Below are 16,115 nucleotides of genomic sequence, written 5' to 3'. Positions count from 1 at the left end.
TTGGGCAAATTATTCCTATAAGTGTAGCTTTCTGTTATTCATCCTTATAACCATTTAACCGTTTGATGTTTCATAAAAAGTTATATCAGTGCAATATGTATTATGAATGAAAAAGATGCACTATGCAGTGAGGCCAGACAAAGGAGACATGCTGCTTACGGAGAGAGTAAACTTCAAAGCAGCGAGGAATCAAACTTGGAGAAGAAAAATCTGGAAAGCTGGAGGGATTATACTGGATAAAACCCAAGAGGTGTAGTTCTTCTCCTTCACCTCTCTCTCACTCTCGCTTTCCCTCATTTTCTGCCCTGTTTTGGGTGGGCCTAATGGGGTCAAATGAGAAGGGTTGTCCTGAACAGGATTGATAGGAACAGCTGTGGAGAGGTTGGTATGAACCTATGAGAACTGTTACAGACTGCTGTGGCCCTAATATGGAAATTAAATTTTTGGTGTATTTATTTATTATTTATTTGGTGTATAAAATTTATTGTCTTTCTTTCCGGAGCACAGTAAGGTCAGCCCCCTATATTCTTTTGTCCACACATGAATCAAGAAAGCTTATTTCCACAATACACCAATTTTTATCAAGTTGTACAGATAATAAAAAGCAACAACCTTTCAAACATTGGCAATTTTCAGGATGAGCGTTTTTCTTACACATCAGACTGAATTTTACGGTCACATGGTTCACGCTTACTCAACAGATGCAGAGAAAGGTCTATATGACCATTATAAGAGGCTGTGTTCCTGGTCTGATCTTTGCAGATCATAGCTTCAGCAGGTTGGAGACTCATATCAGAGCTCCACAAAAATCTTAAAAATGATAGATCAAAGGAATCGGAGCAGCTGTGCATCAGATGACACGTGCATTCACTACATTTATTGCATTCCTGCCATACAGGTGTTTTTTATGCAGATTTTTTCACTAGCCATTCTTTCTTATATTTGTTATTAATTTGTCTTGGTAGTTTTATGAGTTAGTTTTATTATTGAGTGAAAAAAACAGAGCTGTGTAGGCCTACTCTAGTGAGTAATTACAAATTTAATATTTCAAAACACTTCTATCAATAGCCAACACTTCTATCAATAACAAAATTTTGGCATGCTGTTTACTGTTTAGCTTTTAGTGTTTATGTAGACTATTTCATTGTTACATTATATGAAATCATTTAAAATGGAAGTTAAAATTAAGTAATTCAGTAGCATTATAGCTTAAAGGTATAGTTCACCCAAAAATGAAAATTCTGTCATTAACTGTCATTTTATCATCCTCATGCCGTTTCAAACCCGTAAGACCCATAAAAACCATGTTGAATTGTTGAATGAAGTCGTTATTTTTGTTTTCTTTGCACACAAAATGTATTCTCGTAGCTTCATAAAATTACGGTTGAACCACTTACTACCTTTCTGGACCTTGAACATGTCTGTTGTGTTGCTGTCTATGCAGGGTCAGAAAGCTCTCGGATTTCATCAAAACTATCTTAATTTGTATTGTAAATGAATGAAAGTCATACAGGTTTGGAATGACATGAGGGTAAATAATGACAGAATTTTAATTTTTTGGGGTTATCTATCCTTAACTAACAAAAATAGTTTGAAAGAATTCATAAAAATAGGGCAAAAAAAAAATACACTTGAAACCCAGTTAACTCATTCTAAACTGTGCCAGTGATTGGACGAATGCAGCACATGTGTCCATAATGGCTGTAGCCTTGTACATCAAAACTGTACTATCAAGTTTTTCCTGAATGGACTTTTCAGTGGACTATAAAGGTAAGTCCACTCCCATATACGTGTTTTATGTCACCATTTGACTTTTTTCCCCTCAAACCCTGAAAAGACTGTTCATACAAAGAGCGGTGTTTCCGTGACTTAAAGCACATGAATATGAGACTCGCGAATGTCTGTATGTTAGCAGCAACAATCTAACACTGCAAACTATAGTCAGAATTGTTAGAGATTAAAGGGGTTCTATTATGCTCTTAGAAAGTTTTGATTTTGTTTTGGGGGTGCACTAGAACATACGCTCCTGCTTGGTGGTTCAAAAATTGCATTATTTTTCACATAATTTAAATGAATTACAATACCTTTCTCCCATAACTGCATTACAGATAAGTGCAATGGTAATATGTATTATGTTTATTGTTCTTTAATTCTAACATTATTGCAGTGAAACAGTTATACAGTTGAATTTATTTATACAATAGTCCCACAGACTTGCACTATTTGTGGCGGCATATATATGCAAATTAATTCTCTGTTGGAGCAGAGATATCCAGGTTTCCCAGGTAAGCATCGCTCCACTCCCAAACGCAGCTTTATCAGGGATTACATGCAAGATGAAATAAAAATTACACAAAATTTTCTGAAGATATGAAAACACCTGCACCGGATTTTGATTTTGAAACGTGCAGTGCTCAACCAAGCGTTCTCCCCACCAGCCAACCATTCGAATTTCCGTAGGCGGGATTTATTTTAATGATATTCTAATGGGCCGCTTTGTGATATCACAAACACCGGAAAACAATGGTGTAGTCCAAACAAGCCTTTCGTTGTAGTTCTTGAAATGGGATTTTTTTTAAACTAAATATCTCCCTTCAGAGAGGACTTTGAGATTTGTAACTTTGTAGATCTTTTTATGCCCAAACATACACACTACACACTGACTAAAATTCAAAAAGTGAAAAAAACATAATAGGACCCCTTTAAAGGATGCAATTACCTCTTTTAACAAGCTTCTAGTAACTTACTTTTACCCGGGGTTAAATTTAGAACGACTATAACCTAGGCTTTAGCACAGTGTGAAAAGCCCTATTTCTCCTGTTAAACCTTCCATAACACATTGCCTCATAAACTAAATCTACACACCATTTTGGATGTTTTAGTCAAATTACTGCTTTGTAACAAATGTAAATTTTGTAAATTGCATAAATACCTTACTATAATATCACTTAACTTGTAACTGTTTCATTCATTTTAATAGAAAACATATGAGATAAACAGACACATATTGTGATGCTATTACTTTTTTAATAAACAGATATATTTACCTATGGGATATAATGAAATTTCCTGAGTAATTTTTTTTCCAGTAAATATATAGCCTATTTCGTCTAAACCCTGAAATCTTCACAGGTGTCTTTGTCCAGTAAAAGTAGTGGTGTTAAAGGTTAAAATGGACTTGGCATTCCTTCGTTTTTTTCAGCCCCTGCAGCAGGGGTGCAGAAGGGTACAGAGTGTGGGGCTGGAGGCGGGATGTCCTACTTTAGGAGGGAACGTGAATTTTCAAAGACTAGTGGCCCCTTCCTCAGAATTCACCACATGCTTTCATTCTTTCTGCTTGTTCACCCGGTCTGTTTTATCCCATGCAAATGAGCACACACACTCACAGATTGCAGGGAAACCTCAGGATAATTGTGCTAGGAATAACTTTTTTCTTAAGGCACAAGCAAATATGTGAAATATGAGATTTTCTGGTTTTTTTTTTTTTTTTTTGCATTAGGCCTACTTCACATATGTATTTTTCCAGATGAAGACACAAGTTTGTCATAAAATTACTTGATAAAGATGCCTGGCCAAAGAAAGTGTAAGAAAATCTCATTCCGCTAACTTTGTCTTTCCGTCCTCCTCTTTCCCTCCCTCTCTTCTCATTCCCTCCCTCCCTCTCTCAGAGTAACCATGTGCTTTTCGTGTCAGTAGACACATTTAACCCTCTCCTCAGAATAACCGATGCATAGACAGCTGTCTCTTTTTCTATTTCTTTTTCTTTGACTTCTCCTCTCACTTTTTGTAGTGTTCTTGTATGTGTTTTTTCTGCAGCTTTTGTCCTCTTTATGGCTCTGGAAACTCTCCTGTAGAGGAATTTATGCAACAGCAACAGGATAGAGACACCTTAAGCACATACATGATGGAGGAAGCCACAACATAGGCACCTCCAACGGAACAACTTCAAAAGTCTGAGGATTGCTGGGAAAAAAGAAGAAGGACAGTCAGGCTGAAAAAGCGGGACCATGCCGGGCTGTCAGATCCGGACTGGGTTTGTGCCAGTTCTGCTGGTCTGTTTCTTTCTGCTGTTGGCATCTGGTTCAGGGAATGCACGCCTGATCAGGAAGAGGGGGCTCAACCATAAGGTAAGGATTCTGTGTGTGTGTGTGTGTGTGTGTGTGTGTGTGTGTGTGTGTGTGTGTGTGTGTGTGTGTGCGTTTGCGTGTGCGTGTGCACACAGAGGCCTCTTAGACTCAGCAAGGTTGCATTTATTTGATAAGCGGTCACTTTTTTAAATTAAAAACTATTTCTTTGAGTGGAAGAAATGTACACTACTGTTCAAAAGTGTGGAGTTGGTACCATTTTTAAATATTTTGGAAAGCAGCCTTTTATGCTCACCTAGGCTGCATGTATTTGATCGAAAATAAAGTATAATGGTAATATTGTGAAATCTTTTGTAATATTATACAAAATGTTTTTGCTGTCACTTTTGATCAATTTAATGAATGTTTGTTGAATATAAGTATTAATAAAAAAAATAACTAAAAAAAAAAACATTGAATTGTACCATCTTCTGCTATATTCATGTACTATAATATTTTGATCCTGGTACTACAGAGAATACCATTGCATTACCATGGTGCCATTTCACTTTTCTTTTTTTTTTTACATTTTCAAGATTTTATTTTCAGATTACTTACCATATACAGCAAATATGCTATAAAAAGAATTTAGCATGCACATATGCACTCTAATTTTATAACTGATGTACACTTGAGTAGGAAAAAAAACGTAATGAATACACTGTGTCTCTGTGACTCCAGTGGAGTTGCTGTGGTTACAGCTGAATACTCAGATGTATGTAGTGTGTGTGAGTGTGTGTGTGTGTGCGCAACAGAGGCAGAGGGATTTCAGGCGGGAAGTTTCTGGGCCTCTGCTCATTAGTCCTGATAAGCGTAGGTTTGATTGATAACAACAATTAACAAGGGATGGCAAGATGGAATTTGCACCGGATGGATATCCCTTCTCAACTGACTGAGTGTCATTCTGATTACAGCTCTACTGCAGAATTGGAGATTGATAAGATTTACAAACAAATCCATTCACACGGCACAGGAAATGGACCGTACCCAAAGTAACCTCTCTGATACATTATCATACGTACATCTATTTGGTTTTGTCTTTAAAAGTCCTTTCATACTCATTTTCAATTGATTAGTTTTTCTTTCAGTTTGACATTATGACAAGTAGCATCTGCTTCCTTCCCTAGCTGTCCTCTCTTTCTCACGCTCTCTTCTGAGTCATTGGTGTGAACTGATGATGCATGGATAGACACACAGTATAGTGCTGTTATAGCAATACATCATAATTAGGTTCACATTGAGGGTAATTGAGATCATTCCACTGATGTGACCTCTCTAAGAAAAATAGCAATAACAGGGGTCAGAGAAGTAGGTGAGCTGTGCCTCACTTTCAGCGTTTTGTAACAGTATTGTTGTGGGAGAGAGAAAGTGGGTTTGAGCCAGCATTCTGCTGAGCTGGATTTTCTGGGCGGGCCTGAAGCGGTCCAAAAGCCATCCTGGTCCAACTGGCTCCCAGCTCACTCGTGACTGCGAACCACGGACTGTTCATCCTTTCAAAGCATTTGTGTTTGGTAAAAATACTTGTGGCTGAGCATTTCAGGCTTTCATAAATACCTCAGAATCACAGTGCAATCAATCCATGAGGGTTTGCGTTGCTAAAGTATAAAGGTATGGTTATAAAGCTAAATATTTCTCATTGATCTTTGTATGGATAGTCGTCACAAAAAGCTTTTTTTCTGCAAAACATGTAAAGGCATGTGAGGGGTCATCTCAGCTCGGCTGTACCCACACAACCCCATCAATCTCTGAGCACAGTGATGACTAACAGGCCAAGGGAGAACGCTTTAAAAGCTGACAGTGATGATGACAGATGTGTTAGAGCTACTTGTCAACAACCTCCTGAAGTGATGTGAAGTGTCTGTCATCCTCTTTCAGGTTGTATTTGCTGATAGACTCTAAATTGAGACTGCAGAATCTGCTTTCATGGCAAGTTATTTCAATCTGGATAGTGTTAATGTTTTGAACCGTAAAGAACTTTAAGATATTAAACATTAATTTGCAGCTTGAAATGATTCAATTAACACCCTGAAACTTATCAGAAACTTCATCCAGTGTTAAAGAACCTAATTTAAAACTGTAGTTTACCAAGCTACAAGCTACTTACAAAAATGTACTACTTGGAAGCCATTTAGGGAGTCAATATCTTTATATATGTATTAGTATCTTATGAAATTAAATATTTTATATTCAGAGAAATATTTATGTGGCAGAAGAACGATCTAAATTTTTGTGACAGAAAACAAAAATGCATGAAATGTCTACATAAATAGTATAGATAAGTATTTATCCAATACTGTTCAAAACTTGGGGTCAGTATGTTTTTAAAAATATATCAAAATAGAAAGCAGTTATTTTAAATTGTAATTATACTTCATAATATAACAGTTGTCACTGTATTTTAAAAAAAAAAGAATAAATAAATGCTGTCTTGGTGAACATAAGTGAGTTCTTTCAAAAACATAAAATGATTTCCAATGTTAGGATCGGACAATATTTGGCCGAGATGCAACTATTTGAGGGTGCAAAAAAATCTAAATACTGAGAAAATCGCTATTAAAGATGTCCAAATGAAGTTCTTAGCAATGCAAATTACTAATCAAAAATTAAGTTTAGATATGTTTACAATAGGAAATGTACAAAATATCTTCATGGAATATGATCTTTACTTAATTTCCTAATGATTTTTGGCATAAAAGAAAAATCAATAATTTTGACCCATACAATGTATTTTTGGCTAAATGCTACAAATATACCCCAGCGACTTAAGACTGGTTTTGTGGTCCAAGGTCACATTTTCTTACAAAAAGAGATTTCAAATGAATCTGTGAATCATTTATTTGATCAAAAAATTGTTTATTTAAATTAACTGTACAAACAAACTGATTTACAAAAAATATTAAAACTTTCTAACATTACCTGTGAGACAGAGCGGATGGGGAGAGTTCTGTAAAACTTCGGGTGTGATAAAATATGACTAAAAGTACGAATTTTTATCAAAAGTTACAGTATAAGTTCTTAGGGAAGCATTTGACTATTGTGGCGTTTCAACTTTAGCTAATATCCAACATGAGATCAGGATAAAGCAGTTGAACAGCAGTCATGTGTTCTGTTGCAGAGAGAGTTCAACAGTAATCCTAGTCAGCTGAGGAGACCATGTTTAACAACACATAAAAATAGCACATTTATTTTGTAATGTTTAGATAAAATATGTGAATGTTTCATTAAAGACGTATTTCTAAAGATTGAATTTGTGTCTGATTGACACTACATGATGCACATTACCATTAATTTAAGGGGAAGGAAAATAATGTTTCTAACAAATATAGTTTGCTAAAACCTCATGGCATGTCAATATTGAGGTAGCTCGAAACAAAGGGGCTGCTACATTTCAAAGGGGCTGCTACATTTCACATTAGGGGTTACCGTAATTTATCAATGGTTTATCAGGAAAACAGGTGAAACACTGAAACGAGTGACCTTCACCCTGCCCCTCATCAAGCTTTCTGTTCCCATCTTTAGATCTGTCAATCATCTACAAGTCTCGTCCTACTCGCTGCAATCATTTAAGACTGAGCCAAGCCACCGAAGCACCTAAGAAGCTGTAAAATACCCAGAACTCAACAGGAAATGAACATGCAGACGTCTAGACTTAAATCACAGCTCACTGGTGGAACTTGGAGAGAGAGAGAGAGAGGAAAGGGGGCTATTTAGTTTTCCTCTCATAATTATCTTAATGATTGCTTGGAAGACCACACTACAGAGTGCTAAGTATGTCAACATGTATTTAGTTGAAATCTTATTATCCATACTAATAGGGGCCTCAAGTCAGTGAACCTGAAGGATGTAGAGCAGTAACAGGGTGGAGCATTAAATGGGAAATGAAGGATATTTTGGGACTCCTTGGAGGGTGATGGAGTGTAATTTTACAGTTCTTATCGTCTTAGTTAACTGTGCAGCCATTTTTCACCAAACATGAAAGAAAATCTAGTATATTTTGGGTCCACACTCTGTATAGATCTCTTTTACAGCATGTTGTTTACATGTGTGTGAAAACACAGTAAAAACAGTTCCTGTGCTGTTAATAGAAGTATCAGTATTGTTGCCTGATCAACAATCAGAGGACTGGAACAAACTTTTACATAAGCTACCGATATCTTCTATGAAGAAAGAGAGGATCTAGGAGACATAAGCAGAACGTCATATACAGCGCAGCATCAGGGGACTTATTCCAGACAGGAAAAGCACACTACCACTTCTTCTCTGCCTCATCCAGAGACACTTGGGAAAATATAATCTGTATGTTAGATAAGTAAAGGCAGACTGATCTTAACAGTCACTGATATTTTATGGTCAGCACTGGTAAAACAGTATGCTGAATTACTGTCATGATGATGGCAGTCATAAATAATAAAATATTGATCTAAACTTCATGAGTTACAGACCATAGTCTGACAGACCATTGTTGTTATGCAACAGATACTTTCATGAAGGTATCAAAGAAAGACAGGTTTATATATATGACCTTGGACCACAAAACCAGTAATAAGGGTCAGTTTATTGAAATTGAGATGTATGCATGAACTGAATAAATAAGCTTTCCGTTGATGTATGGTTTGTTAGAATAGACACTTGGCCGAGATGCAACTATTTGAATATCTGGAATCTGAGGGTGCAAATAAATCAAAATATTGAGAAAATCACCTTTAAAGTTGTCCAAATGAAGTCCTTAGCAATGCATATTACTAATCAAAAATTAAGTTTATATATATATATTAGTAGGAAATCTACAAAATATCTTCATACATCAAATCAGCATATTACAATGATTTCTGAAGGACCATGTGACATTATAGACTGGAGTAATGAAGCTTTTCCATCACAGGAATAAATTACATTTTAAAATATATTAAAATAGAAAACAATTATTTTGAATTGTAATAATATTTCACAATATCACTGTTCTTTTCTGTATTTTTGATCAAATAAATGCAGCCTTTGTGTGAGCAAAAGAGACTTATTTCAAAAATCTTTCTAACTTCACTTTTGGTAAGATTTTAGTAACTTTTAAGTGGTAGTGTATATATTAAATGATAACTGTATTTAATTTGTCTTGTACATTGTAAAAAGACACTAAAATTGAATCTATCCTAACTGCAAAAACAACCACAATGGGCTTATGCCAGATATTTGCTTTTATTTTAACAGTTTGTTCGAAAGCAAAGCTCCAGACTTGCCAAGTGAACATGCTGAGTTTTTAAGATACATGCAGTTCACAAACCCATATTTTAATTAGTAAACAAAATCACAGCCACATTTCGACTTGGGCCCTAATAAAAGGCTCTGTGGAGAAGAATGAAGTGCTGAATACCAGCTGATGTGTGTCTGCATTCTAAACAGCTCTGGTCTGGAGTTTCTGCAGCAGTTTCGTATACACTTGGCCAGGGTAGCAAGAGAACTGATGAGCTTAAGCAGTGTTGAAATGCAAAAAGAAAAGCAAGGCCGAGAGAATGGAGGAGGTCTCTCAGAACAAAATGCACCCCTAAACAGTACCTCTGGTGCAAACTGAAACCTGGCTCAGGCAGATCTATGAGCCCATTGAAGAACCCATGGGAGGAAGAAAACTCGAGTAGAAAGGCCCAGACTTGGATGAAAAGCCTTTTTTTTCTAACCCAGCATCTTTGTGAGAGGTATTATGTTCCTGAACGGTGTACTCATTATATTAACAGTGCAAAATCAGAAAAAACGGTGTCACAGGCTATTATGGACACAAAATATCATCCATGGGAACTGTATGTCAGACAGACCTTCCAACTTGAAACCAATGCTACGTAATTGATTAGGCTGATCGTTTTGTACAGGTTTTTTTGTTTGTTTTTGTTTTCTTAGTGGAAGCTTTAAAATAATATATATAACACACAAACCAGTGGACAAATGTTTTCTCTTATGCTTACCAAATCAGCATCATAGAATGATTTCTGAAGAATCATGTGACACTGAAGACTGCAGTAATAATGCTGAAAATTCAGTTTTGCATCACAGGAATAATTAACATTTTAAATATGTTCAGAGAGGAAAATTGTAATCATTTGTCACAATATTATTATTCTTCTTTCAAAAACATAAAAAAAATTGTGATAATATACCGTTACATATGTTATCTATCAATCTCTCAGGACTATGAGTACCCCAACCATCCTCAGACCGCTCAGCACCAGAAGAACGACCGCTGTCCTCCGCCACCGCAGATGCTGCCCGAGCGAGCCTGTGAGGTGCCGGGCTGCCGGTCCGATTCTGAGTGTGAGAGACACAAACGGTGCTGTTACAACGGCTGCATCTACGCCTGCCTGGAGTCAGTGCAACCTCCACCCGGTGAGAAAACACACCATGATCTGCTCTGAAATCAATATAAGCAACAGACACACATATCCGTTTTAGCAATACTACAAGGCACAGTGCTAATGGATTTTAAAATGAATTGATCCTCTCGTGAGGTGTGAGTTACTCAGCTGGATGTGTATACAGTGAATCATGAGTACATTTAGCCATACTGATATTGTGTATTGATTTCTTATTGCTCAGTGCTGGACTGGTTGGTGCAGCCCAAGCCGCGGTGGTTAGGAGGGAACGGTTGGCTTTTAGATGGACCAGAAGAAGTTCTGCAGGGTAGGTATCGATTAATCAATGACTGAATACTGACTCACCATTAAATGTTGTTTGGAGCAATAATATAAACCCTTAATAGACCTTAGTCATGGTAGACGCCATATTGACTTTTCCACAAATGAAAACAAGGCTTTGAGGGATAGACTTACAGCAGGGGTGCCCAACCCTGTTCCTGGATGATTGACTATCCTGAAAAGTTTAGCTCCAACTCTAGTCAAACACACCTGAAGCAACTAATTAAGGTCTTCAGGGTCGGGTGAAAATTAAAGGCAGGTGTGTTTGATAAGAGTTGGAGCTAAACTTTGCAGGACAGTCGATTGCCAGGAACAGGGTTGGGCACCCCTGACTTACAGTTTCACAATGGCATGTGCTGTGTAAAGGTCCTAGATCACATGGAACAGCTTTCAAAGCTGTTTTCTGGAGTTTTGTGTAATGAAAGTCTTCAATACAGTTAATAGAATTGGTATGTTCAATCCATTGAACAGACTGTACTTCTATACCTCAGTGTTGTTGTCATTCCCATCAAAAATTCAACTTGGAGCTACCCCAACTACCCTGAGGCTTGTTCATATCCAAAAATCTATCAAAAATAAGCAATTATCTTGAAATTATTATGCATTTAATCTCTGCAGTCAGCAGTCTAAATTAGCACTGAGGATGTTTATAATAGGTAGCATTGGCACGCTGACACTTCATGACAATGCTGATTGGCTGATGGCACCACAAGAACGTGCACAGTCACAGGCTCTTTATTAGTAACTATCCTGCAAGGTTTGCCTGGGCTGCGTTCAGCCCCTGAAAAAACGGTGCAAAACGTTTATTAAACGGAAACGGTGATGCGTTGAACATCCTGTTCTGATGACGCAAGTGTTGCAACTATGGCAGCTGAGAAGGCCATTCTGTTTGTTCTTTTTGAAGAATTTTCAGAGCCTGATAAAATCGGTATAAATACATTTTTAACACTGCAAAATACGCTCGATGTTACGCCTTGCTGTCCAGAATAAAAGAGAACATCCCAATCGAGTGAAGGGATTTGTGGAAACGGTGTTTCCTAATTATTGTGATCCAACATTTGCCTCGCATTTCAGGTGAAGGATAATCCACTTCTTACCTCCGAGACTGTGTTATGATCTATATGACCTTATTATTTTTATTGTGAGTATTAGGCTATCATTATTGCTGATCACTGTTGTTGTGCTATGATATTGTAATATTTACCATTATATAATCAGAGGAGCATAGAAAAGTTTATGAAAGTGTCACTCCACAATACAATAGCAAAATATATGCATAGTATTTTTGTTACATGAATCAGTGTCTAGCACACCTTCCTGAGGAAAGGATATGGACCAGAAGACATTGCAATTCCTACATATTTAGACATATTAAGTTCCAGCTCTATACTTGTGCTCTTATTTCAGTTATTTTGCCTTTAATGAAAATAAACATGTGCAAACAATATACTTGCTCTTGTGAATTTATTTAGATGTTAATTACATTTACTTACAAATTCATCATCATTATGTTGATATGCTATGTTACTATAAAACTCTTACGACAAACTTGTCTTCTAATATCTTCAATTGTTGCACACCGAGCTGCAGCGGACACATATTAAATGACTTCACTTGGACCTATAGTGTGATCTGTCTCTTTAATACTGCGTGGTTTATATACACGTTGCTGCTGATTGGGCTGACATTTTTGACACACCCACCAAACAAGAGAAAACGTATCTCAAACACCGTTGCACACCGTTTCCAGGAAACATGTCGTTCAACCCGGAAACCGGAGCAAAACGTTTGAACGTGAGAAGTTGGAACGACATCCCACATCTGGCAGCAAAACGTATCTTTCTTCATAGACAGTAGGTTAAAAGTAGCCACATATCCTGACAAATCACAAATATTTCATTATATTAATGTACAAAAGTTTGCCAAACTGGGGTTTGTGCAATCCTGGGGATTGTGAGGGAACTGCAGGAGGTTTCATGAAAAGCAAATCATTACTTAAATCATAAAAATATAATGTTTCATCAAAGGAAATAGAAACAATCAAAATAAAACTATATATATATAAGTAAAGTATTTTATAATATATATTTTATTTGATTATCTGCATGTTGTGACCATTAGCCTCCAACAGAGAAATCTGAACAGCTCTTCAGAAACTGACTGTTAATTATTTAAATGTTGTTAAATTATTTAAATATTAACATTTCAAATCTGAGGGGTCAAGGGGGTTCAGCTGAATAATTGTTCATATATATATATATATATATATATATATATATATATATATATATATATATATTTTTTTTTTTTTTTTTTTTTTTTAATAGTGGGTGCAGGGCACTATAATTAATTTATGCAAATGAGGATAGCAAGATAAAGTAAACATATTATACACAAAAATATTCTAATATTTTTTATATTAAATATTATACACTAAATAAATTCTTCTTTAATTTCTAATGCGACCTTTTTACACACCAGACTGAACAAAATTAAGCATTGCTTGGTAATTGGTTGACCTAAATTGGTATTATCTAATAGTGTAGTTAAATTTAACAACTGACAGCTATTCAGCCTAATTCATTACATACCTTTCTATCAAAGCTATCTGACATTATCAAGATGAAATTGTTCCAACACAGTTTATCTCTGAGTTCTTGTCATATTTTATTACCGTTTTCTAAACTACAGTGAATAAACTGTGATAATGTGAGAAATGTTGCAGGTGTCTGAATAAATTTTGGTTTGATTGTATAGCACCTGGAGAAAACTATCCAGAATGGTCTAACTGGCCTGTGCTGACCAGCACAACCTTGACCCCTCACTATTGTTACTTAAAGGGATAGTTTACCCAAAAATGAAAATTCTGTCATTAATTACTCACCCTCTTGTCATTCCAAACACGTAAGGCCTTCATTCATCTTTGAAACACAAGTTAAGATATTTTTGATGACATCTGAGAGCTTTGTGACCCTGCATAGACAGCAAACACAACTGCCGCATTCAAGGCCCAGAAAGGTAGTAAGGACGTCGTTAAATTAGTCCACCACTGCCATCTGTAGTTGGTTTAGCTTACTATTATTACTAAATCAAGTATGGAAAAACAAGGATTACATGAACACTTTCCCTGCATTAAAACATTCTGGTGCTCAAACCAATAAATTATATTGTATATCAGAACACACTGGTAGCTTGCTTGAACATAGATGCACATAGTGGAACAAACCAGTAACTTACTTGCTGTCTTTATGTGTAGCTGAGGCCTGCAGCACCACAGAGGATGGAGATGAGCCTTTGCTCTGCCCAACTGGTTACGAGTGCCACATCATCAACCCGGGAAACCCCTCAGCTGGTATCCCAAACCGAGGCCAGTGCATCAAACAGCGTGGAAACTCAGGTCTGAAGGGGCTCCTTCATCCAAACTTTCATTCATACATCCATCATGCCATCCACTCACACGTTATGCATTGTGTAGGTTATATAGTATGGTGGTTATAAACATTGTTTCAGAAAACATCTAAGCAAGATTACATTCACACATTCAACAGTACATTGCATAATTAATATTTGAATAAAAATATTCAACACATTTAACTGTTCTCCCTCTAGATGGACGTAGCCTGAGACACAAGTCCTTCAAAGATTACAAGGATTATTTAGGTTAGTACGACCACCAATTTATTTTGTGTTTCAGCTGTAGGAAAGGGAAGAATAAAAGCAGCCGTTATTAATAGAATGACAATGAATTTAATCTTTATTCTTCAGCAGGTAACTCCAACAATGCTGTGAGCTATGAGAAACATCAGCACAAGCATTTGGGCTGAGACAGGTGAGTTGAGTTTCATCGCTGAATCCCAACTTTTTGGTGATTTAATGTATTAAAAGAGGCACCTTTTTCTCATTTAGGTTTGATTTTGGAGGACTGAAGTAACCAGTAACCGCTGACCCTTATACCTGAACCCCAACCATCAAATCCAACAGAACTGCACAAGCCTTTCTCTTCAGCTTAAATCAGAGATCGGTTCAAATCTGGTGCTTTTTTTCTTAGGTGCTTAAAGTGGAGTGACAGAAATGCAAAGCTAAAATTTCCTACCTCTTATAAAAGCCAAAAACAGACCACAGAAAGTATCAAAGAACTGTGTCTTCTACATATGCTTACTTTGGGTAAAAAGCAGAATTAAATATATGTGAGTTGTGTAAAAGGAAGATATTTTGTGTGTTTTTTTCTGCTGCTAAGTCTGAACTTTTTTTTCACTTTATACACCAAAAATAGATAGTAAATGTATGCTAACTGCTCTCAGTTACTATGTGGATTTAAGAAATGCCCCATAAAGACTTAAATTCCATGCCACACAATTATGCTTCTCTGAAACCTTGTGTTTTATGTCATGTGTTTAGGTGCTTGCCTCAACTAGCTCACCATAACCAGGCAACAGTTAAATTCCAGCTGTGCTCTATCACCTAAAGCAATTTGTTTTTCATATGGTGCTCCAATCAATAACTGTGGTGGTTGTTGTTGTTTAATCATTGTGCCGGTTTTACTCTACCGCTCTCTGATAAGCTATACGAGTCTGATGAGTGAGACAAACCACAATACAGCTTTCAGTAAAACAAAACATTTGAAACTGGTGCTGCATATACAGCCGAGCCTTGTAATTCCAAATAAAACATTTGATAAAATATATCTGTGTCATGTTCATGTGTATATCCATGGTACTGCTATGTTTGATCTTAGAAACCTTAAAGAAATCTCCTTTAAATTTATTAACAGATTTCAATTATCAAGCAAATCATTATTTATAGAAATGTATAAATAGGATCTTCTCTCATAAAATCACTTTTATTCAGTTATTTTGTTGTCATACATTTATTAATTAAAATATTTAGCATTCAAGGCCTTTCTCTCTTTTATGGGAAGTACCTTTAAACTTCACTGGTTCATGAAGAAGATTTAGGCTACTTTTATTTTTGACAAAAGTTCACATTCATAAATTTGTTAAAGAATTTAAGGTTTTGTTGACTTAAGCCAAAATCCCTTTGAAAAGTTTTTGCTCTGTACATGGACAGTTTGGGAGCTATAGAGATATAAAGACCTTTAATGCTGAGTATTTGCGTACTAATATTTTGACTTTTATATTATACCTCCCAGGCACGTTTTGTTGATCTATTTTATTAATTTATTTATTTTATTGTAGTTATTTTTTTTACCCTTATTTTCACTGTAAGTTAAGTGGTTTAAATACGTTATACATACGGATTGTTAAAACATATATTGTTATACATTACACAATTTAACAAGAAGTGAATAAAGTTA

The 16,115-nt window shown here is 36.1% G+C and overlaps 1 protein-coding gene across 4 annotated transcripts; it reads left to right on the top strand.

Annotated features, from left to right (window-relative positions):
• Positions 1-3,497: 3,497 nt before the first annotated feature.
• LOC306842815 (WAP four-disulfide core domain protein 1-like) lies at positions 3,498-15,477 on the top strand. 4 transcript variants are annotated; one of them, XM_079373903.1, is made up of 8 exons: positions 3,498-3,583; positions 3,817-4,127; positions 10,298-10,493; positions 10,704-10,787; positions 14,058-14,198; positions 14,411-14,461; positions 14,567-14,630; positions 14,708-15,477. In XM_079373903.1, the coding sequence occupies exons 2-7, from the start codon at positions 4,008-4,010 to the stop codon at positions 14,623-14,625; spliced, it is 651 nt and encodes a 216-aa protein (XP_079230029.1). In that variant the 5' UTR covers positions 3,498-3,583; positions 3,817-4,007; the 3' UTR covers positions 14,626-14,630; positions 14,708-15,477. The 4 variants fall into 4 exon arrangements, with proteins under 4 accessions (XP_079230029.1, XP_079230028.1, XP_079230031.1 ...); XM_079373902.1 differs by lacking the exon at positions 3,498-3,583 and having other exon boundaries at positions 3,667-4,127; XM_079373904.1 differs by lacking the exon at positions 3,498-3,583 and having other exon boundaries at positions 3,898-4,127; positions 14,570-14,630.
• The last annotated feature ends 638 nt before the right edge of the window (positions 15,478-16,115 follow it).

The sequence above is a fragment of the Barbus barbus genome (assembly GCF_936440315.1).
Source record: "Barbus barbus genome assembly, chromosome: 23".
In the NCBI taxonomy this organism is placed as follows: Eukaryota; Metazoa; Chordata; class Actinopteri; order Cypriniformes; family Cyprinidae; genus Barbus; species Barbus barbus.
Note: the sequence above shows the minus strand (reverse complement) of the source record. Positions and strands in the feature narration are given on the sequence as shown.

Coding starts and splice junctions, on each gene's coding strand:
- LOC306842815 (XM_079373903.1), top strand. CDS start 4,008: ATGCCGGGCTGTCAGATCCGGACTGGGTTTGTGCCAGTTCTGCTGGTC. Junction 10,788..14,057: donor ACCAGAAGAAGTTCTGCAGG/GTAGGTATCGAT, acceptor CTTTATGTGTAG/CTGAGGCCTGCAGCACCACA. Junction 14,462..14,566: donor AGATTACAAGGATTATTTAG/GTTAGTACGACC, acceptor TTTATTCTTCAG/CAGGTAACTCCAACAATGCT.